Genomic DNA, 21,414 nt, shown 5'->3' with positions numbered 1-21,414 from the left:
TACGTCCTTCATTTTTAATGTTATTATTATCAATATCTGGTCTACGCGTGGGAATTTTTCTGAAGGCGTATGATGACGTACAGTGTTGCAAGGGTCCAAGAAATATCAATTTAGAAGAGAAAAAACAAAAAAATCAACTTTCTTCTTCTTGTTTTTCTAGGGGTTGGGCATGATGGGTACAAAAGTCACTTCGTTGGAATTTGTTGTCTATGAGCGTTTCAAAGAGGTAACATTCATGTCTCTGTGTCAATTAAGAGGACTACTAGAGCCGCCAACGTAAAGGTCTACGATTTTTTCGAAAAACCATGGTCCGCCATTTTGAAACCCGTTTTTGGAGGCGTTCCCGTGGTCCGATTTTGTCGGATTTTGGATATTTTCATCAGGTGGGGTACCTAAACAAAATACAGGTGTAAAACTAAAGGTTGCAATTTTGCCCAGGTCAAACCGTATTTTGACTCGACTATTTCGTCTCTAATAGTAGTTACAAATTACTTAAGTATTCCACTATAGAAATTATCAACAATGATAAATTATGGTGATCGGTCATGTGTATGCGATGTAATGTGTTGCATATGCAGCAGTAGTCAATTGAAATAAGAGTCGTCCGCACACAATATAATGCGTCCTATAAATTGATATATTTTAACCTCCAGCTGAATGTGCCTTAACATGCATAAGACACACAGGACGTGTGATTAAATCAACCAGAGACATCAGCATTAGCGCAGCATACAATAGAAGGAAACCATGCAATTTTGTTTGAAGATGCGTCGCTTTTATGCAAATCCACTCATACATATAAAGTGTTATTAAGGGAAGCAATAAAAATAAAATTAAGCATAACACATTGAACTGAGAGGAGTGTTTGATATTAAATGAAATTTGAAATATTTTGCTCCCATTGAAACAAACTAATAAACGAAGTGCAGAAAACACGGTGCTGGTGCAGTTTTGGCGCACCACATTTGGAAGATTTACAGGTAAAATTGAATACTTTGTACGAAAACACAAATTTGTAAGGAACACATTTCTGCAGGTGACAGAATTTTATACAAAGTAATACATCTGTATTTTAGGTTACTAGTGTAAAATCATTACAAGTGTTTTACAATGGATAAAGAAAGTGAGTGCATATGAAAGATAACTCTATTAAATATCTTCGAAATAAATTTTAGTTGGTGTATAATAATGATAAAGCAAAATAAAATATTTAGCTTAATACGTTTTCTTTTAGGCTTACCCAAATTTTCGATAATTATTATCTGTTACCTTTGATTATAGACGAAAATTCGACGAAATAACAAGATTTCACCTTGTTACATTCTTGTTTTCTTCCAGTTATTTCACAAAATTCCTAGTTCACACATCCTGCTGTTTAGATGTCTTCTTTGGTGCATCACCGAGTCCTTCAGTTAATGTTTCGTATAAATATTCGACATAAGTAATGAAAAGAGGCTAACAGTATGGTGAAATTGAACTCAAAGAATAGGATCTAGAACTAGTAATTTTGAGAAACAGCTTGAAGGAACAATAGAAATGTAACAAAGTGTAATCTCGTTTTTTGTTCCTCGTTATAGGTAAAAGCTAATATCTACGAGGTGGGATGGGAAAGTTTTAAGACAGGTGACGCCACTATTCAAGAGGAGTAGATATAATTACCTGTTAGCGTATAAGTGGTGGCTTAGTGTGACCTTGATACGTACTGCAAGAATCACTACGATCTCTTTGTTCAGTACAGCGTAGCAATCTGTTGTGTGCGCACGTGTGTGATGTGGCGGGACTATTTATTGCACAAAATGGATGGAAAACTGAAACAACACCTTATGAATCCAGGAATTTCTGACCAAATTCAACATTCTTCTACTTCCACAACCCCCTCCCCCCTTCCTATTCGCTTGATTTGGCCCCTGCCGACTTCTACCTGTTTCCTAAATTAAAATTATCTCTGAAAAGGAAGAGATTTGACTCAATTGAAGACATCCAGGCAAATATGAAGAGAGTTCTTCACACTCTTACGAAAGATAATTTTCAGAATGCATCGAGACGTGGAAACACTGTTGGAATCGGTGTGTTCAGGCAGCATGGGACGACTTTAAAGCAGACCTGTAAATACTGCCGTTTTTAATGGTAAGCCTAATCTTAAAACTTTCCAATCATACCTCGTATTTACAGAAGCTATAGGATGCAATGACGTTCTCAGAGGAAGGAAATATTCAACTAAAGTAACAAATACGGAGGCATTTTTCTTGTGAAAGCTAATAGTTAAAACTTATGAAAAAAAATACTAAGGTAACTTTTTTTAAATTTTGTTTCATTATGATACATTAATATACAAGTTGTAAACAAAAATGAATACGTTGCCGTTACGCTGTGATGTTCCTTTATTATATTTTCATTTGCACATTATAGAGAATACTTTTTACAGCATGAAGATCGTCTTCAGAACTAACGTCTTTCTTTGTTTCCATAGCTCGAACTACGACTTCTGTACACAAGTCCTGTGGCGGTGGCATGACTTTAGTACAGGTCCTACAGGTAATGTTTCTTCACTGAGGTTGTGTCGTAAATAAGTTATTCTAAGTCTGTTTCTTGATTATTTTTTTTTTCAGCTGAATGGAGACACACGAGGAAAACGTCCAGGAAGCAGTAAATCAGTAAAATTACGTATGATTTTTTTTTAAGTTACCTGTTAAACTCAAGACTTTTCAAACTTAGTGTATTCTTTTATAACAAAAAATGAATTAAAAGATAATCACAATGTCGAATGGAAAAAAGAAGGATGTATGTAGCAGCCCTGACGTCTTTGATGTGTCAACAAGTGACGCCGAGGAGAGTGTAGTAGATTTGTCTAGACTTGCTGTGTCTGGTTTTACGAAACGCAAAGCAGACAATGTGGAAGAAGAGATTGCTTCAGAATCTGCCAAGGCCATAGTTGGAGATATAACTGCTGCTACTCAGAATTGTGCGAAAGGTTCTAGTACATCTACTCAAGCTCCCCCTGGTGACAGAGATGCGTGCACCGGTGAGTTGTCACCCAGCAATACTTTTGACGTCACCCAGGCCCAGAGCTCACTATCTCACCGTATGAAGTCAAGCGAATCGTTTACGACGCCTGTTGAAGACGATGTGCAGACCCCTTCCAATGTTTCTTCGGGTCGTGACTTTTCTGTGACAAACATCATGAGTGGTATATGTGACGAACAGGTTCGATTTTCAAGCGATACAAAGAATTTCGATGGATCTTTGCGCGACAGTGTAAGCTCATATAGAAGAAACCAAACTCTTAGTACGGTCGAGAGTAGTATATTGACTTGCTTATACTGCAAACGAAGTGTTTGTGAATGTCCATCGGATCAGCGAACTACGTCTCGGAAGGAAATTACGAATCCCGACTTGGATCGAACTCTCCAGGGATCGGATGACAACGTAGATGTTGGAAGGGATGGATCCCCATCGGCACTATCAGCGTCTAGCGTAACGTCGGGTCGGCGCTTAGAATGGGATTCAGGAGCTGATGTTGGCTATCAGGCACAAGCAGATCCTCCTTCGTTGAGCACCATCGAGAAGATAGCTTTGGGAACATCACTTGTGCGATCTGAACCCGAAGGCATGAGTCAGAAGAAGAGTTCGACTTCACGAAGTGCTCCAATGACAACCACGAATACGGATATAGGAACCACAATATCCAGCAGAAGTTCATTATTAAGATTAGAACGACAAAAATCCAAATCTGGTGTTTCGAGTGAAATCGAAGCATTTTCTCTCCGACGAATTTCAGAAGAAGATATTGCGATTGTTTCGAAGTTGTCCGACGTATCCCTGAAGAAAAGTGCGTCTCTTATTGATGTACCCCAACGTGAAAAGTTTGAGTCATCACAGCAAAAGAGTTGCAGCCAAAGTGATATAGCAACTACCAAAGAATCTCCTAGGGTGCCAACTAACGAACTGTCAATCCCAGCTTTATCTATTGTTGCACCATCTACATCGAAAGCTGACCATGGAGAATCACTTCAGTTTCCGCGCAGTGTTTCGTTAGAAGCTGATATGGCTAAGAAAGGGTCCTACAAGGATCTTCTTCGAGACTTGTGTGTGACTCCATCTAGCTCCCCTGGACGAATAAAATACGATGAAACGAGGGATCAGTATCCTGTTCAGGATTCTACTTTGGATACGAGTCGGACAAGTAAAAAGCAGGGCTTGAAGTATTCAGACAAAGAGAGTGATGGCGGACACCATTCTGGAACTTTAGAAAGCGGAGCGAGTACTCAAACTGCATCCTCGTGGTCTCTTGGGAACCAAGACAAGTATCGGTCATCGACTCGAGACTCTTGTCTAGGAAGAGTGAGAAGCTTTGAGTATGTTCCTGGTCACGTCTATGAATCAGAGACACCGATTATTCCTGTTCGAGTGGAGGAGCCTCCATATGAAAGTAGCTCATCGTCGTCAAGTTCACGGGAAAAATCCAGTTCCCGTATGCATGAGGCGTCAGCACAGGAACAGCTCCCAAGAACTTTTAGTGGCGACTTGGAAAGACACATAGAAATGCTCAAGTCGTCGTTAGAGGATACTCCGGACGAGGTGGTGAAAGAGTGTATGATTCGATATATCATTAACCAATTAGTAGAAAATGACTATGTAGAAGATCTGATTTCTCCAGGTGAATGGACTCCTGCAAAGACTAAGTCTGGTCAAAGGTACAAAAGCCAATCTCGTGACATAATTCATGAAGAGACCGTAGCCAGCAGTGTAACTGAATCTTCAAAGGAGAGTAGCAGCCGCAGAGAGCGAAAGTCAAATCCTCTGAAACCATACAGGCCTCAGGCGACCAGAGATGTATATTACGTGGCTTCTGGGATAGAAGAAACGGTTGGTGAGTGCTCATTTTATTATTTTTCATATATGTAGTCAGTAAGGAAAATTTTATCCTTTCCTTCGGAATGTTATGACAATAAACCAACGTTGTTTAGTAATCAAATAAGAGAGGACCAAGGCGCCTATTTGCAAAATATGTACTTTTTTTTCTAGTAGGAAAGGGAGTCATAGTTTTTTTCGGTAGAAAGTGAGAGAGTACGTGAAATCCTTTTTTACATTGGGGCCGCGGTGGCTCAGTAGTAGAGCGTTGAGCATTCACCTCTGGTGCATGAGGTCCTTGGTTCGATCCCAGCTCGCTCTAAGTGAACTTTGTGGTGGACAAACAACGTATGCGTGGGTTTTCTCGGGATGCTCCCGTTTCCTCTCACTGTTTTCAGTCCACCATTTTCATTCATTTCTCATCACCACTGTCTCCTTCAGTCTAACCGACATAACCGTTGGACGTAAAACTTAAAGATTTCATTTATTTTTTTCCTCTTTTATGTGCATATAGAGATATTATCAAATTGCCCATTCAGTACACAAGGAAAGCAGTTCAACTTGGATATATTTCATCTTTTTGATCTCTGTATCAAGCTCCTTTTAGATCTTAACAGATTCCTGTCCAGATATTGTAAATAAACCTTTGCTTGCAATGATAACTTTAAACAATATTTTTTTCTTGCCCATTCCATATAAGTAATCTAATTTATGCAGGTGAATGCGAGTTTTATACATGAAAAGGTTGTAAACTCGACTTGTTCTTACGTGTCGAATTTGCGAAAATGCTGTTTTTCCACATAGATCTCTTGAATGCAATACAACTTCTAGTACTCTTTCAACATTTCGATTTCATTCTACGTGAAGAAGGTTCTTTTTTGCATATTTGAAAAGCCCTCCACAGATTCCATGACTTCAGTATCAAATAAAAGTGTGGTATTGTCTCCAGTCTTTGGAACAGAGTAGTAAGGGCAAAATAATACAAGAGTAGGAAACAATATTTAATGGTTGAAATTATTGGGTGCATATTACGTAAATATCAGTAGACCTACATTTTTACCACTAAGAATATCCTAAATTCCGTGGAAATCTCGTAGTAATTCAGGAAACTAAGTTCACTAAAATTTAATCTTTTGATATTCAAAAATTCGTGTAGGGACAATCACGCTTTGTTTGTTTGTTTGTGTTTGTTTTGTTTTTTATTAGTCTGAAAGGACATACAATGTGCAAGGTAATCTTATGACATTGTAAAAAAAAAAAAAAAAAAAAAAAAAAACTTTCTGTCTTTAGAAAATTTTGTGTTCTCACATTTAGTTTACAGGGCAGCAACATGAATAATAACTAATATAAAATTTATAAAGTTTATGACTACTATGATGTTCATAAAATAAGTTTATACAGGCGGATGCAGTGGTGACCGTAATACACGAATAATAGAATGTTCTCCGTGTTATACAAAAAAAGGTCTGTTGATATTTGAGTGGGAAACAAGTTGCAAGGCATTCACTTCGGCCGTTGTGACAGTCGATTCAATCGAACGCATTGTCGGTATGAAACAAAGCACCTTCTCTCATCACCCCACTTCGCATTTCCTTGATTACAAATCGCAGCTTATCTAAAAGTGAGCCATAGTATTGCCAAGTCACAGTTTGACTCTTAGCAAAGAAGTCCACTAACAAAAGAACTCTTGAACCTCAGAAGATGAACGCAATCATCTTTCCATCAGATGGGAACACCTTTGCCTTTTATGTCAGTAAAGAGAGAAGAGAGGGACTGTTATTTATTTTCCTATGGATAAGACCTGAGGCCGCTGCATAATTTGTCGGTATGATCGCAGACGTGCTTGTTTCGGATTAAATCAATAATCTTACATAAATCCCGATGATACGTTGTCCATTCCGAAAATTGTACTGAAAATATATTGAACGTGTCGTTCGTCAAGCTTGTGCCCTGGTGTGAATTACTGGTCATCATAACCATTTCAAACATTTTTCTCCAGTTTCGTCCGTAATTATTTATTTTAAAGTTTCCTGCAACTCCTTTTTAAATTCCGCGATGTACTTTTTGACAGTGACATATGACAGAAACTTATTCTCACAAGTACCGCCCATGTCTTCATGTGTTCCTTTTAATGTGATTCGTTCCTTCCAAAGGGAATTGCATCACACCCCAACTTGTAATTTCCTGCATAATACAGACCGACATAAGCCTATTTATCTTCAATCAACTGCGAAAAAGAGACGGAGCAAGTATGATGTATGGGACTATGACTAGATATTAAAGTTCAACAATGATGTCAAATAAACTACATCGTGCTACTCTTACCGTTTCATTGTTGGGCTTACTACTTTTCAGTCATGTTACCGTATATATTTGTGTAATGTATCATGATTTGTGATCTTTGGAACACTCTGTATAAAATTTGCTTTAGGATGTATTTAGTTAAAAAAAACTGAAAACATTGGGTAAATTAAATTAAGTTTATGCTATGGATAACCGTGCAAAATTGATATATATATATATATATATATATATATATATATATATATATATATATATATATATATATGTGTGTGTGTGTGTGTGTGTGTGTGTGTGTGTGTGTGTGTGTGTGTGTGAGTGTTAATCAATTTACTATTCAGTTTTCGTCATAGTTTGAATTCTTTTGTTTTCATTCAGTGCTAATATTTATGGAGCAATTTTAGAAAATCACAAGAAACTTATCCGTGAACTTTAGCGGAATCGAAATATTTGTTAATTATTTGTTTCTGAGTTGCCGGCATGGTTTCTTATGTATTCTCTGCGACTCGACAACAATTAGGTATGAAGATTAATATTTTTTTTCCTACATTATTCCACACATATACTGATGACACATAGTAATAATCTAAAATTTGGACGTAGAACTCTTGTATGTTACAGAAAAGACTTCAGTGAAAATATGATTACAAAAGTAGACTGTTTGTACAAAATAATTATGTACGAGTTCAATAATGAACACAGAAAGCAAATAGTTTTACAAAAATGGATTCTGCAAACCGTAACGCCCGTAATGGTGTTAAGAAAAATATTTTCTACGGCGACATTTTTTCCTTGCGATCGGGTAGTTTAAAACAAAGTGATCAGTGTGTTGGAGACGTTCTAAGAATGCCTGAAGTGTATTTATGATATGATGAACCGAAATTACGTATGCAGTTTAATGGGAACACCTTTCTTGTTTCACAGTACTTCGTTAAGTATGAATTTTCTATTTAAACTAAAAATTGTATTGGGTAGTCTTGGAGTTTAAATATCATTTTACTTTCAGATTTGTATAAATTTTAACGATAATAGAAATTACGTCTATATACCTTTGAAAATTTTGTTATATACAGTAAACTAGTATGGGCATCATTGTATTCGAAGGTTTTCCCGGAGTTCTCCCGTTTATTTCAAATTCTCATGCCACAATTTCTTACCTTCATTAATCATTCATCAACTTTACCCTATCGTGTTATAATCGTGTAACCTAAAACTGATTTTTTTTTTTTTTTTTTTAATTAATGGATAACTAGACGGAATTTGCAGGAATTTTATATGATTGTCAGCCAAAGAAATACAATTTCTTATTGATTCTGACAGTCCTGTCCACTCCGTTACCAGCTATTATATGAATAGTGTAAAGATCCCACAAAATTCCAGTCTGGATTGCAAACCTTAAATAATAGGCCCCTTGAAATAACCTGTCTTTGTGCGTAATGACTGCATTCGGACACAATCTTTGTGATTCTTCACAGAAAATCCAAGGTTTGCTGTGGAAACTATTAGCAGCCGTAAGACTCCAGTAATCAAGTGGCTAATGTGAGTGCTTTCTGTGCGCATAATTCCGAATTCGATCCACGGTAGAACATGTGATCAAGATTTCATAAAATTGCTGGAGCTTTCACTGGTAGAGCACTTGTTGCGGAATTAGAAATATTAAATGTGAAACAAACCGTGTCCTAATGTGCGTAAAATTCTCTTCAAAATCCATTCATTTTATAAAGACGGAGCATATTATTGAAATCAGTTTATCATATGCTATTTATTATGATGAATAAATTGTTCCTTTAAAAACACAATTTTTTTATTTCTCTGCCGAAAATTAATTTTCTTACTACAGGGCCAGCGTTTATGGATACAATTTTATTTTATGTTGTTATGAGAATTGTAAAACACACTCTAGAGTAATCGCTAAAATTGGCTTTTTTTATTTTATTTATTTATTTTATTTTTTATTTTTATTTTTTTTCAGTTTCGCCGTTACAATCCTCGTGGTGCCATGAAGGTCGCGTGCAAGCATCACGAGTTGTTGATGATGAAGCCCCCTTTCGAAGAACTCCAAGTGCTAGTGAGGAGGTGGCCAAACTTTCACCAAGGTAAATATCGAGCTCTACTTTTGTTTCACGTATTTTCCTTTTTTTCTAGTTGAAAGTGACTTTATTAGTGAAAACGTCATATGCATTTCTTGTGTGACTGCAATGATAGCAAATATCTCAATTTGTTGTACAGTGTAGTATACCAAGACCTTGCATAAGGTGGGTTTTATTAGCACATTTATTTATTTATTTATTTATTTATTTATAAATGTTTCAGATACAGATCAATGTTCATTTCACACTGAAAACAATGTAACAACGAATACAGGAAATAACAATATATATATATATATATATATATATATATATATATATATATATATATATATATATATATATATATATACTGTATATACACGTAGAATATGTACCATATTTACAGAGACTTTGATCTGTTTTTAAAATTATTTTCAGAGTAAAAAATATCAACATCTGACAATCAACTATTATACAATGATGCCAGCCTGAAGTATAAAGGACGATGTATAATTGATAATCTGGGTATTACATATGTAAGTAGCGTATGACTACGAGTAAGGGGAGAAAGTGCTCGAAAATTGAGAACGGAGACCAATAATTCGGAGTTAATTTTCCCCTTGATAATTTTATGGAGAAACAGCAAGTCGCGCCATACGTCGAGTAAGTGGAGTATGAATATTGAGTTTGGTTAGATGTTCTGTTTTATTAAGAATACGCACTGAAGGAATTCTTTGTTTGACATTGGCAAGAAAAAAGTTAAGGATAGAATCAAAATGGGATAAGTTTAAAGCACAGGCTATATTCCACATCGGTGAGCAGTATTCAATTCTAGGAGATACAATAGCTTTGAAGAAAATACTGAGTGATTTGATATCGACAATTTCAGTAAATCTGTAAAGAATACCCAGTATTCTCTCTCATAGCACTTTTAATAGTAACGGTGATGTGATCAGCAAATGTGAGTTTCTCATCGAATAATACTTCGAGGTCTTTATGTGCCACGACTCTTTCGATAGGGCTGTTATTAATACAATATCTGTGATAAATTTTTATTTTTCTTCAAAGAAATACTAAGAGTACAACCGGGTTTAGTTTTAAATTCCAAGTCGCACACCAGACAGTAAGTTTAGCAAGAATTTGTTGAAGTCGTAGAGCATCATCTATGGTAGAGATTTTATGAAAAATTTTACAATCATTAGCAAAGAGAAGAATGTTCGTAGATGGTAAAGATAGAAAGGAAGGGAGATCATCCATGTAAAGAAGAAATAGCAGTGGTCCTAGAACACTACCTTGCGAAACTCCAGAAAGAACTGAGACAAATTTGGATGATGCATCTGGTATAACAACACTTGCATACGCCCAGTAAAATAATCCTTTAGTAGAAAAAATTACCATTAACAGGAATTTATCATTAAGATTAAATCTGTTGGAAAGCTTATGAAGAAGCAGATGAATGTCAATTTCGTCGAAAGCTTTGGAGAAATATATTACATCCAACGGAGAAGTTGCTGAAACACAGTTTATAGCATGAATAAGAAATTCTGATAGGTTGGTGAGGTACATATACAACATCTTGTTCGTGGATATTTTCGGGATACTCTCGTTTCCTCCCACAATTTCATTCCACCAATTCTTCCATTATCATTCACTTCCTTTAATCATCCGTCTCCCTTAGCCTAACGGACATAATCATGGGACGTTAAACTAAAAGATTTTATTAGTATATATATTTACGAATCGCCAATAGGTTTGCCAATTGAAATCTTTAGAAATAACCATAAAAACAGTAAATAAAAGGCATTCATGTATAGATGGAAATACTATACAAGTTTAAAAAAAATGAATTCTTTAAGTTTTACGTCCCACGATTATGCCAGTTAGGCTAAAGGAGACGGTGTAGATGAAAAATGAATGAAATAGTGGAATGAAGAAAGTGGGAGGAGACGGGAGAACCCGAGAAAACCCACGAGCACGGTGTTTGTCCACCACAAAGTCCACACGGCTCGAGCTGGGATCGAACCTGGGACCCCAAGCACCGGAGGTGAACGCTCTACCACTGAGCCACCGCGCCCCCTACTATACAAGTCGAGTAGATTTTGGTTTGTGATATCACGATATTAACTACAATAGAAGAATGGAGGCGCGGTGGTTAAGTGATACACCATTTACTTCTGGTGCGAGGTGTCCTTGATTCAATGATGTAAGTTTCCAGTGGAGAACATTGTGTTTGCGGGTTTTCTCGGGGTTCTCCCGTTTCCTCCAACATTCCATTTTATCAGTTCGTTTCTTCAATTCAATTCGGTGTTCCGGGAAGAGCACATAAAATTTAATTTCATTCATCATCCGTCTCCTGTATCCAAAGCCGTAGTCGTGGGACGTAAAAATGAAAATTTTCGTTTACAATTGAACAAACACATAATATTTTCTGATTTGAGTCTTCTTACTTCTGTATGTTTATAAGAATTTTCTTTATTATTTAGTGTGTAATATATATATATATGTTTAAACTTGTTATTCTAAATTTTTGTAATGAACGAATTCAATTAAAACCCATCGTAAATACACTTTGAAAAGTACGTACGTTTCGTGGGAAGAATTAATCTCATTATGCAAGATATTCCTTTTTTCCGTGTTGATATCGTATAATAAAAATAAATTATTATTATTATTATTATTTCTTCTATTTATGTGTATAACTAATGTACGTGGTCCTGGGTTCGATTCTTACTGAGCACAGAAGTTTCGGTGAGGCAGTTGAAGTAAGAGGTAGTTATTTCGTATCTACGAAACTAGAAATAACGGCAATGGTGGCTAATGCACTGACCATATCATCCAACTAAACGCCGTATGGGCTGCCGTAGCCTGATGGGTTTTAACTAGGGATGGGCAAAACCGGTTTCTAGGAAAAGAAAAATCGTTATTTTGGTTTTCTGTTGAAACGATTTTCAGTTTTCTTCTAAAACCGCTTTGGTTTTCACTAAAACCGTTTTATCCAGAAGAGTGTAAGATCTTTACTGAAATCAGTGCTATTTTTGCCAAAGTCGATATCCGTTCTTGTTCTTATAGTACTTGTTTCCAAACAATTTTTTACAAGAAGCCAAAAAAGGTTTTGATAGAAAACTGAACCGGTTTGATAAAAAGTACCGAACCGGTTTTTTGAAAGTTTCCAAAAACATGTTTCGATTTTACTAAAAACAAACAAAACAAAAAACAAAAAAAGTTTGACGTGTCATTGTAACGCCAGGAAGTTACTATTATTAGAAGTAATGTGAAGAGGGTGTGTCATCGTTGGAAGAGCCCACAAAATAGATATAATATGCTACTTTACACTGTAATTTTTTTCATAAGTAAATAAATAGTCTGATCAAGGAGAATAAGAACTAACAATTATTATTGACAACAAATGACATACTTTTAGAGTCATAAAAAGTCGTTTTTTATCGATATTCTCGAAAACGAAGCATGAAAATTTACTCTCAGACGTCTTATGTTGTTCAGCTGGAAATGTTCTATCAATCGATACATGACTCATATTTAGACAAAATTTAAGGCTGTTTTCCAGTAACCATACTGTGTATTGTCGTATTCTGGATTTCCAACGACCTGGAAAATCTGTGAAATTCAGCTTACTTGTATTTGAAAGTCAGGGAATTCAGCTTACACGTATCTGAAAGTCAGTGAACTCAGCTTACTGGTATTTGAAAATCAGGGAATTCAGCTTACTGGTATTTGAAAATCAGGGAATTCAGCTTACTCGTATTTGAAAATCAGGGAATTCAGCTTACTCGTATTTGAAAATCAGGGAATTCAGCTTACTCGTATTTGAAAATCAGGGAATTCAGCTTACTCGTATATGAAAATCAGGGAATTCAACTTACTCGTATTCGGAAGTCAAGGAATTCAGCTTACTCGTATTTGAAAATCAGTGAATTCAACTTATTCCTATTTCAAAGTCAGTGAATTCAGCTTACTCCTATTTCAAAGTCAATGAATTCAGCTTACTCGTATTTGAAAATCAGGGAATTCAGCTTACTTCTATTTCAAACTCAGTGAATTCTGCTTACTCGTATTTGAAAATCAGGGAATTCAGCTTACTCGTATTTGAAAATCAGGGAATTCAGCTTACTCGTATATGAAAATCAGGGAATTCAACTTACTCGTATTCGGAAGTCAAGGAATTCAGCTTACTCGTATTTGAAAATCAGTGAATTCAACTTATTCCTATTTCAAAGTCAGTGAATTCAGCTTACTCCTATTTCATAGTCAATGAATTCAGCTTACTCGTATTTGAAAATCAGGGAATTCAGCTTACTTCTATTTCAAACTCAGTGAATTCTGCTTACTCGTATTTGAAAATCAGTGAATTCAGCTTACTCGTATCTGAAAGTCAGGGAATTTATCTTACTCGTAAAAAATAGTGAAAAATTAAGGGAATTTTAAGTACGAATTTTCGCTCTTCATAACCCATTTCTCTTTTTTGCTTTACCCAGCTCTTTGACAGGAATATTGTAAAATAAATTAGTTACTTCTGCAAAACTTCTCTACCTATACACACACGATATACATGTACATGTATTAAAGATGAGGAACCCTCTGGTCGGGCCTTTCCTTTAGATACATAGACCTGAAATCTGTAAATCGTGATGTGGAAAAGTCAGGGAATTCGTGTTGGCGAAATAAGTGGAAACCCCGATATTCCTAGCTTTACAACAAAAAGCTTAACGAATATATTCCTTAGCATCAAGTTATCGTACAACATTAAGTTTTAGAATAATAACAAAAGCATTCCAAAACTACGTATTTGGATTTACACTTACCCATATCATTGTGCCCTTTAAACTGGTTTACTGATTGCGTGTGCACCTTTGGTTCGATGCGTCGTACCGGGAAGAGCATATAAAACTTAATTTCATAATCATTCGCTTCCATTAATCATCGTGTCCTTTAGCCTAAAGGGGTATAATTGTGGGACGTTAAACTAAAAAATATAGTCGTTTCATACCATTGTGTTGAGTTTTGTGAGATCTATCAATAATTGTTTGAGAATCAGAGTAATATAACTCCGTTTTCTTAGGGTTACAGAGCAGAGATTAAAAAAAAAAAAAAAAAAAAAAAAAAAATTGTAACAAATGTTATGTTAAACACATTATTTCATATCAGACAAAGCATGACAAAATCAGGTTCAATAATACTTAAGTAACTCCAAGTGTGGCTTTCAATATTATATACATGGTCCAAGAAAACAAAAATCCAATTCTTGGACTTAGGCTCCTTTGGTTCTCATACGACGAATTACGTATGTCTCTTTATGCACGTCTTTACTCGCAAAACGCTATTTATTGAATTATTTTACAGTTTGATATTATTTCTAGTTCGGCATGGTGAGCTTGTGTACATTGTTTAGGTATAGAAAAGATTGTGCAGCAATTAGTCGAACCTTTTAATTTAGGGATTTGTAGGTACTCCTGCTGCGAGCGGGTTGATAAGCTATCTGACTAACATTACCAAAGTCATAATAGTAAATGGTGTTTGAACTGAAGGCCTTCCGTTTCGGACTTCAAATCTAGTAGAAACTGGTGTAACTACATGGATTGATTAGTTAAGATAGCCCAGACTGAAAATAAAAAGTGTTCGAATAAGTACTTGTAAAATAGAAACGTAAGAATACCTAAAATTCAAATATTATAATAAACTCTGGCATTTAGTATCGTATGTTATGTTCCTTCGTACAACCACTTCTTACCTTTGCTCCTCTCTTTGTATATTGATGCTTTTAAGTTTTGCTACGTGATGAATAACGTTCAAAGAAATTTTTGTTTGTACCCATAGTTATGTAGTAGGAAAAAAGTGATCGATCTGGCTCATAATAGAACAACCTAGCTCATAAGAGGCCAACTCACAAGCCCCTGGGAAAATGACCACCGTGCACCGTGAGCCCACGGTCTTTTACGACCTCCATTTTAGGGGTGAATTTATTCCCTTTTATGAGCACTTTTAAGGGGGTGTATTCGTTCTCTTTTATGACCACTTTTAAGGGGTGAACTCGTTCCCTTTTACGAGCCCCCCCTGGGAATTGACCACCATACAACGTGAGTCCATGGTCTTTTACGACCTCCATTTTAGGGGTGAACTCGTTCTCTTTTACGACCTCCTCCATCATTTTAAGGGGGTGTATTCGTTCCCTTTTATGATCTCCATTTTAAGGGTGAACTCGTTTTCAACCCCTACGAACACAGCAGATAACACATAACACTACGTAACACACAGCAGAACAGATAATACATAGCACAGCTAATAAAAGAACATGGCTTATTTTTCAACCCTTATTTTAACATAGCAGAAATTACACTGAGACTACGAACACATAGAAGAGGTGTATTCGTTTTCAATCCCTTAGCATAAGACTATGTAACATAACAGTTACTAACATACAGCAGAGCAGATAACAAACACAACCACCTCCATTTTAGGGGTGTATTCATTCTCTTTTATGAGCATATTTTCCAACCCCTATTCTAAGATAACAGAAATTACATAAGATTACGAACACATAGAAGAGCAGATAACACATAAGAGTAAGTAACATAGCAAGGGTGTACTCGTTTCAACCCCTATTTTAACATAGCATAGAATACATGGAGACTATGAACATACAGCAGAGCAGATAACAAACACAACCACCTCCATTTTAGGGGTGTATTCATTCCCTTTTATGAGCATATTTTCCAACCCCTATTTTAACATAGCAGAAATTACACTGAGACTATGAACACACAGCAGAACAGATAATACATAACACAGCTAATAAAAGAACATGGCTTATTTTCCAACCCCTATTTTAACATAGCAGAAATTACACTGAGACTATGAGCACATAGCAGAGCAGATAATAAACACAACAACCTCCATTTTAGGGGTGTATTCATTCCCTTTTATGATTTTTTTCAACCCCTATTTTAAGACAATGAATAACATAGCGATTCGATACGCTCTTTGAACCGATTTGGATGAAACTCGGCATATGGAGGTTTTCGATCATGCTGAGTACGAATATCATACTTATTTTTACCTGGGTCCTATAGTTTATGTGGCATACGCCCTTTCTATGACAATTTTAACCAATTTGGGTGAAACTCGGTATATGGGGGTTTTCGGACATGCTGATTACAAATATCATACTTATTTTTATCTGGGTCTGATAGTTTATGTGGGATACGCCCTTTGTATGACACTTAAAACCCAATCCCTCGTAAACTGAGCCACATATTGAGATGGTGTTTCCACATTTAGTAATTGGTCATCAAATACTACAAGTTCCAAAATAATGACCATCGAGGTCAAAGGTTAAAATACTTAACACCTAATAACTCAAAACCAGAGCCACATATTGAGGTGCTGTTTCCACATTTAGTAATCGGCCACCAACTACTACAAGTTCCAAAATACTGATCATCGAGGTCAAAGGTCAACATACTTAAAACCTAATAACTCGACAACTGAGACACAAATTGAAGTGGTGTTTCCACATTTAGTAATTGGTCATCAAATACTACAAGTTCCAAAATAATGACCATCGAGGTCAAAGGTCAATATACTTAAAACCTAATAACACGAAAACTGAGCCACATATTGAGATGGTGTTTCCATATTTAGTAATTGATCATCAGGTGCTACAAGTTCCAAAATAATGATCATCGAGGTCAAAGGTCAAAATACTTAAAACCTAATAACTCAAAACCAGAGCCACATATTGAGGTGCTGTTTCCACATTTAGTAATCGGCCACCAACTACTACAAGTTCCAAAATACTGATCATCGAGGTCAAAGGTCAACATACTTAAAACCTAATAACTGGACAACTGAGACACATATTGAAGTGGTGTTTCCACATTTAGTAATTGGTCATCAAATACTACAAGTTCCAAAATAATGACCATCGAGGTCAAAGGTCAACATACTTAAAACCTAATAACACGAAAACTGAGCCACATATTGAGGTGCTGTTTCCACATTTAGTAATTGGTCATCAACTACTACAAGTTTCAAAAAATAATGGTCATCGAGGTCAAAGGTCAATCTCGTAAATGGATCCACATATTGAGATGCTGTTTCCACATTTAGTAAATTTGTGTGATCTATTCAATTTTGTACAAAGCAGAAAAAAAGTGAAGAAGGAATAAATTTGAGTGGCTTATTTACTTTTGTATTAATGAGAAAGAAATCAAAGGAACACAATTTTAACTAGCGCAGAATTTCTGTACCTTTTTGGGCTATTCAAATGGATTAACAAGAAAGAAAGCAAAGATATGCCATATTAACTAGCTCAGAATTATATGTCATCTTGTATTATTTAAGCAAAACGAAGAAAGCGAACATGGACCATTTTACTCAAATTTGGATGGAGTATTTATCTTTGTATGAACCAGAAAAAAATGAAGAAGACAGTTCAATATTTCTGTATAATTTTGTACTACTCAAATAAACGAAATTTTATTTTTGTACCAATCACAAGAAAATCAAAGAAGGGTCATTTTATACCTTTTTTGTGCTATTCAAATAATAGAGGGAACAAATTTCAGTGGTCTATTTTATTTTTGTACCAATCAGAAGAAAAGCAAAGATATACCATTTTAACTATTTAAACAAATGAAAAGATAAATTTGAATGACCTATTCAATTTTGTACCACTGAAATAAACGAAGGAATGCCAACCAGAAAAAATAGAAGTGAAGATTAGGTGGATTATTTTCTTTTGTATCAACTAGAAAAGAGAAGAGGAGCTACTTTAACTTTCTCATTATGTACTGTTTAAACAAACGAAAATTGACCATTATGTAACTTTTGAACTTACTGAAATGTTCTATTTTTGTACTCAAATAAACGAAAGAATAAAATTGTAGTAACCAGAAAAAGCGAAGAAGGCCCATTTTAACTAACTGAGAATTTCTGTACCTTTTTGTACTATTTAAACAAACGATGGAATAAATTTGAGTGGCCTGTTTTTTGTACTAACCAGAAAAAGCGAAGAAGGTCCAATTTAGCTAACAGTGTACTATTTAAACAAACGAAGGTCTCTTGAGTGAGATTTCCAATTTTGTAGCAAGAAGGACTATTTTCTAACTAACTCAGAATTTCATTTCATTTTTGTAATACTCAAATTTGGATGAAGTGTTTAGTTTTGCACGAACCAGAAAAATTTGATTGGATTATTTCCTTATGTACCAACTGGAAAAAGTGAAGGGCCATTATTCAAATAAACGAAGGAATAGAGTATTTAGTTTTGTACCAACTAGAAAAAAAAAGAAGTGAAGTATGAATAAAATTTAGGTGGACTATTTTCTTTTGTACCAACTGGAAAATAGAAGAAGAGCTACTTTAACTAGCTCATTATGTACTGCTTAAAGAAACGAAAATTGACTATTTAACTAGCTCAGAATTTATGTAAGAATAATTTCGATGTTCTACTTTTTATACCAACGAGAAAAAATGAACTAGCTGAATATTTAAATATACGAAAGAACAAATTTAAGTGACCTATTCAATTTTGTACCAACGAGAAATGGCTCAGCAAAAGGCGAAGAAGGACTATTTTATATAATTTTACTACTAAAATAAACAATGGAGTATTTAGTTTTGTACCATTTTGGAGTATTCAAATAAACAAAGGACTTATAATTTGTGTCAACTCTAAAATCAATTAAACGAAGTAATGCATTTGAGTGAGCTATTTAATTTGAAAAACCGAAGTTGAGTATTTTATACCATTTTGTATTATTTCAACAAACAAAGGAATAAATTTGAATGGCCTGTTTTTTGTATTTGGTCTAGGAATTAATTCGTGCGTTTTACAAAAGATGGCGTAACTAGCTTATTGTCCCATAGTTTCGTTGATCCAAACATGCGTTGAAAACTACTGTCATTGAGCATCTTGTTTAGTATATGTCAGTTGCTTGAAGCGAAAACAACAACATTTTTTCTTCAACTGAAAATGGCGCATTTTGTGCCTGATAAAGTGTTTTTGCGGGGAGTTATTCTTCATTGCTTTAACATGAAGAAAAGTGCTACCGCAAGTCATCATATTTTAGTGGAAGTGTTTGGTGACCATGCTCTAGCTGAGCGAACGTGTCAGAAGTGGTTTGCACGGTTTAAAGGTGGTGATTTCAGCTTGGAAGACCAAAAGCAATTTGGACAGCCAAAAGAATTTGAAGATGAAGAATTGAGAGCATTGCTTGATCAGGATTCGTGTCAAACGCAGGACGAACTTGCAGAAGCATTTGGAGTTGAGCAAACAACAGTTTCCAAACGTCTCAAAGCCATAGGAATGATTCAAAAGATGTCTTATTGGGTTTCACATGAATTGAAAAGAAAGACGTTGAAAGAAGAAGAACCGTTTGCGAATTGCTGCTTCAAAGACAGAAAAGGAAGAGATTTTGGAATCGAATTGTAACTGGTGATGGGAAGTGGATTCATTACGAGAATCCTAAACGAAAAAAGGCCTGGGTGAAGCAAGGTGAACCAGGTCCTTCACAACCGAAACGAGATATTCATTGTGCAAAGGTTATGCTGTATATATGGTGGGATTTGAAACGTGTGGTGTACTATGAACTTCTGAAACTTGGTGAAACTATAAATGGACACCGCTATCGACAACAATTAATGCGTTTGAAGCAAGCTCTGGCCTGAAAACGACCAGAATGGAATAACAGGCATAATAAACTTAAATATCAAGATGATAACGCTCGACCACATGTCGCAAAACCGGTCAAAAACTATTTGGAAAATGTCGGATGGAAAGTGTTACTCCACCCGCGATATTCACCAGACACTGCTCCGTCTGACTACTACTTGATCGATTGCATGAATAACGATTTGATTGGACAGCGGTTCACTTCTTCAGAAAATATCGAAAAATGGATCTTTGATTAGATTGCGTCAAAAGATGAGGAATTCTTTCGACACGGAATCCGTAAATTGCCTGAAAGATGGGAGAAAGTAGTGGCTAGGGATGGACAATATTTTTGTTAACGTATTCATTTACTTTGTTTTTGAAATAAAGCTTCAATTTTTATTAAAAACCGCACGAATTAATTCCTAGACCAAATACTAACCAGAAAAATCGAAGAAGGTACCTTTATACTAACCCAATGAACGAACGAACAAATTTGGGTGTTCTACTTTTTTATACCAAACAAGGAAGAACCATTTTGTACTGCTCAAATAAATGAAAGAAAAAGCGAAAAAGACCTTTTTAACTAGCGCAGACTTTCTGTAACGCAAAAATTAATTTGGATGGAGTAACAAGAAAGAAAGCAAAGATATGCCATATTAACTATTTAAATAAACGAAGGGATAAATTTAAGTGATCTATTCCATTTTGTACCAAGGAGAAATGCCATTTTTATCTAACTTAGAATTTCTAGTGCATGTTGTATTATTTAAACAAAACGAAGGGCTAATATACCATTTTGTACTACTTTTTGTACCAATCAGAAGAAAATTAAAGAAGGGTCATTTTAACTAGCCAAGCAGAAAAAAGGAAAGAATTAACACTTTGTACTAACCAGAAAAGGAGGAGGAGGATCAGCATTCTATACTTTTTGTGCAATTTATTGGGGTGTCCTATTTCTTTTTTTCACCAACGAGAACCATTTTTAACTGACTTAGAATTTTATACCTTTTCGAAAAATTTGTATCAAATCGAAAAAAGCAAGGAAATACCATTTTAAATAGCTCAGCATGTTATAGCTTTTTGTGTTTTTGGTCTACCCAATTTAAACAAACAAAGGAATAAATTTGTGTGACCTATTCACTTTTATAGCAAGCAGAAAAAGGAAAGAATAAATTTGAGTGGCTTAAGCAAAGAAGGTCAATGGTAACTAGCCTTTTTGTGCTATTAAATTTGAGTGACCTATTGAAGAATGAATAAATTTTGTTTGCAATTAAAAAAGCGGAGAAGGTCTACTTTCTGTACCAACCATAGAAAAACAAATTTGTTTGACCTATTCACTTTTATAGCAAGCAGAAAAATCACGAAAAAAAAGGGAAGAAGGTTCATTATAACAAGCTAGGTATTTTTTATACCATTTTGTATTACGGGTGGTCTATTTCATTTGTGTAACAATCAGAAGAAAAGCTCAGAATGTTATACCTTTGTGATGCTACATTTTGTATTATTTTTGTGTCATCC

The 21,414-nt window shown here is 35.3% G+C and overlaps 1 protein-coding gene across 6 annotated transcripts in view; it reads left to right on the top strand.

Annotated features, from left to right (window-relative positions):
* Positions 1-21,414, top strand: part of LOC145666964 (uncharacterized) — an 87,637-nt gene that overhangs the window by 9,246 nt on the left and 56,977 nt on the right. For all 6 annotated transcript variants that reach the window (XR_014127842.1, XM_081734603.1, XM_081734604.1 and 3 more), the window contains exons 2-3: positions 2,610-4,870; positions 9,125-9,248. Coding sequence is in view for 5 of the 6 variants with exons in the window: in XM_081734603.1 (XP_081590729.1) it covers positions 2,758-4,870; positions 9,125-9,248 (2,237 nt within the window). In the remaining variant the exon portion in view is untranslated. The remainder of the gene's footprint in view (positions 1-2,609; positions 4,871-9,124; positions 9,249-21,414) is intronic.

The sequence above is a fragment of the Thermobia domestica genome, chromosome 12, assembly GCF_964235325.1.
Source record: "Thermobia domestica chromosome 12, izTheDome1.hap1.1, whole genome shotgun sequence".
NCBI lineage: Eukaryota > Metazoa > Arthropoda > Insecta > Zygentoma > Lepismatidae > Thermobia > Thermobia domestica.
The sequence above is the reverse complement of the archived record's forward strand: the minus strand, read 5'-3'. Positions and strand labels throughout refer to the sequence as shown.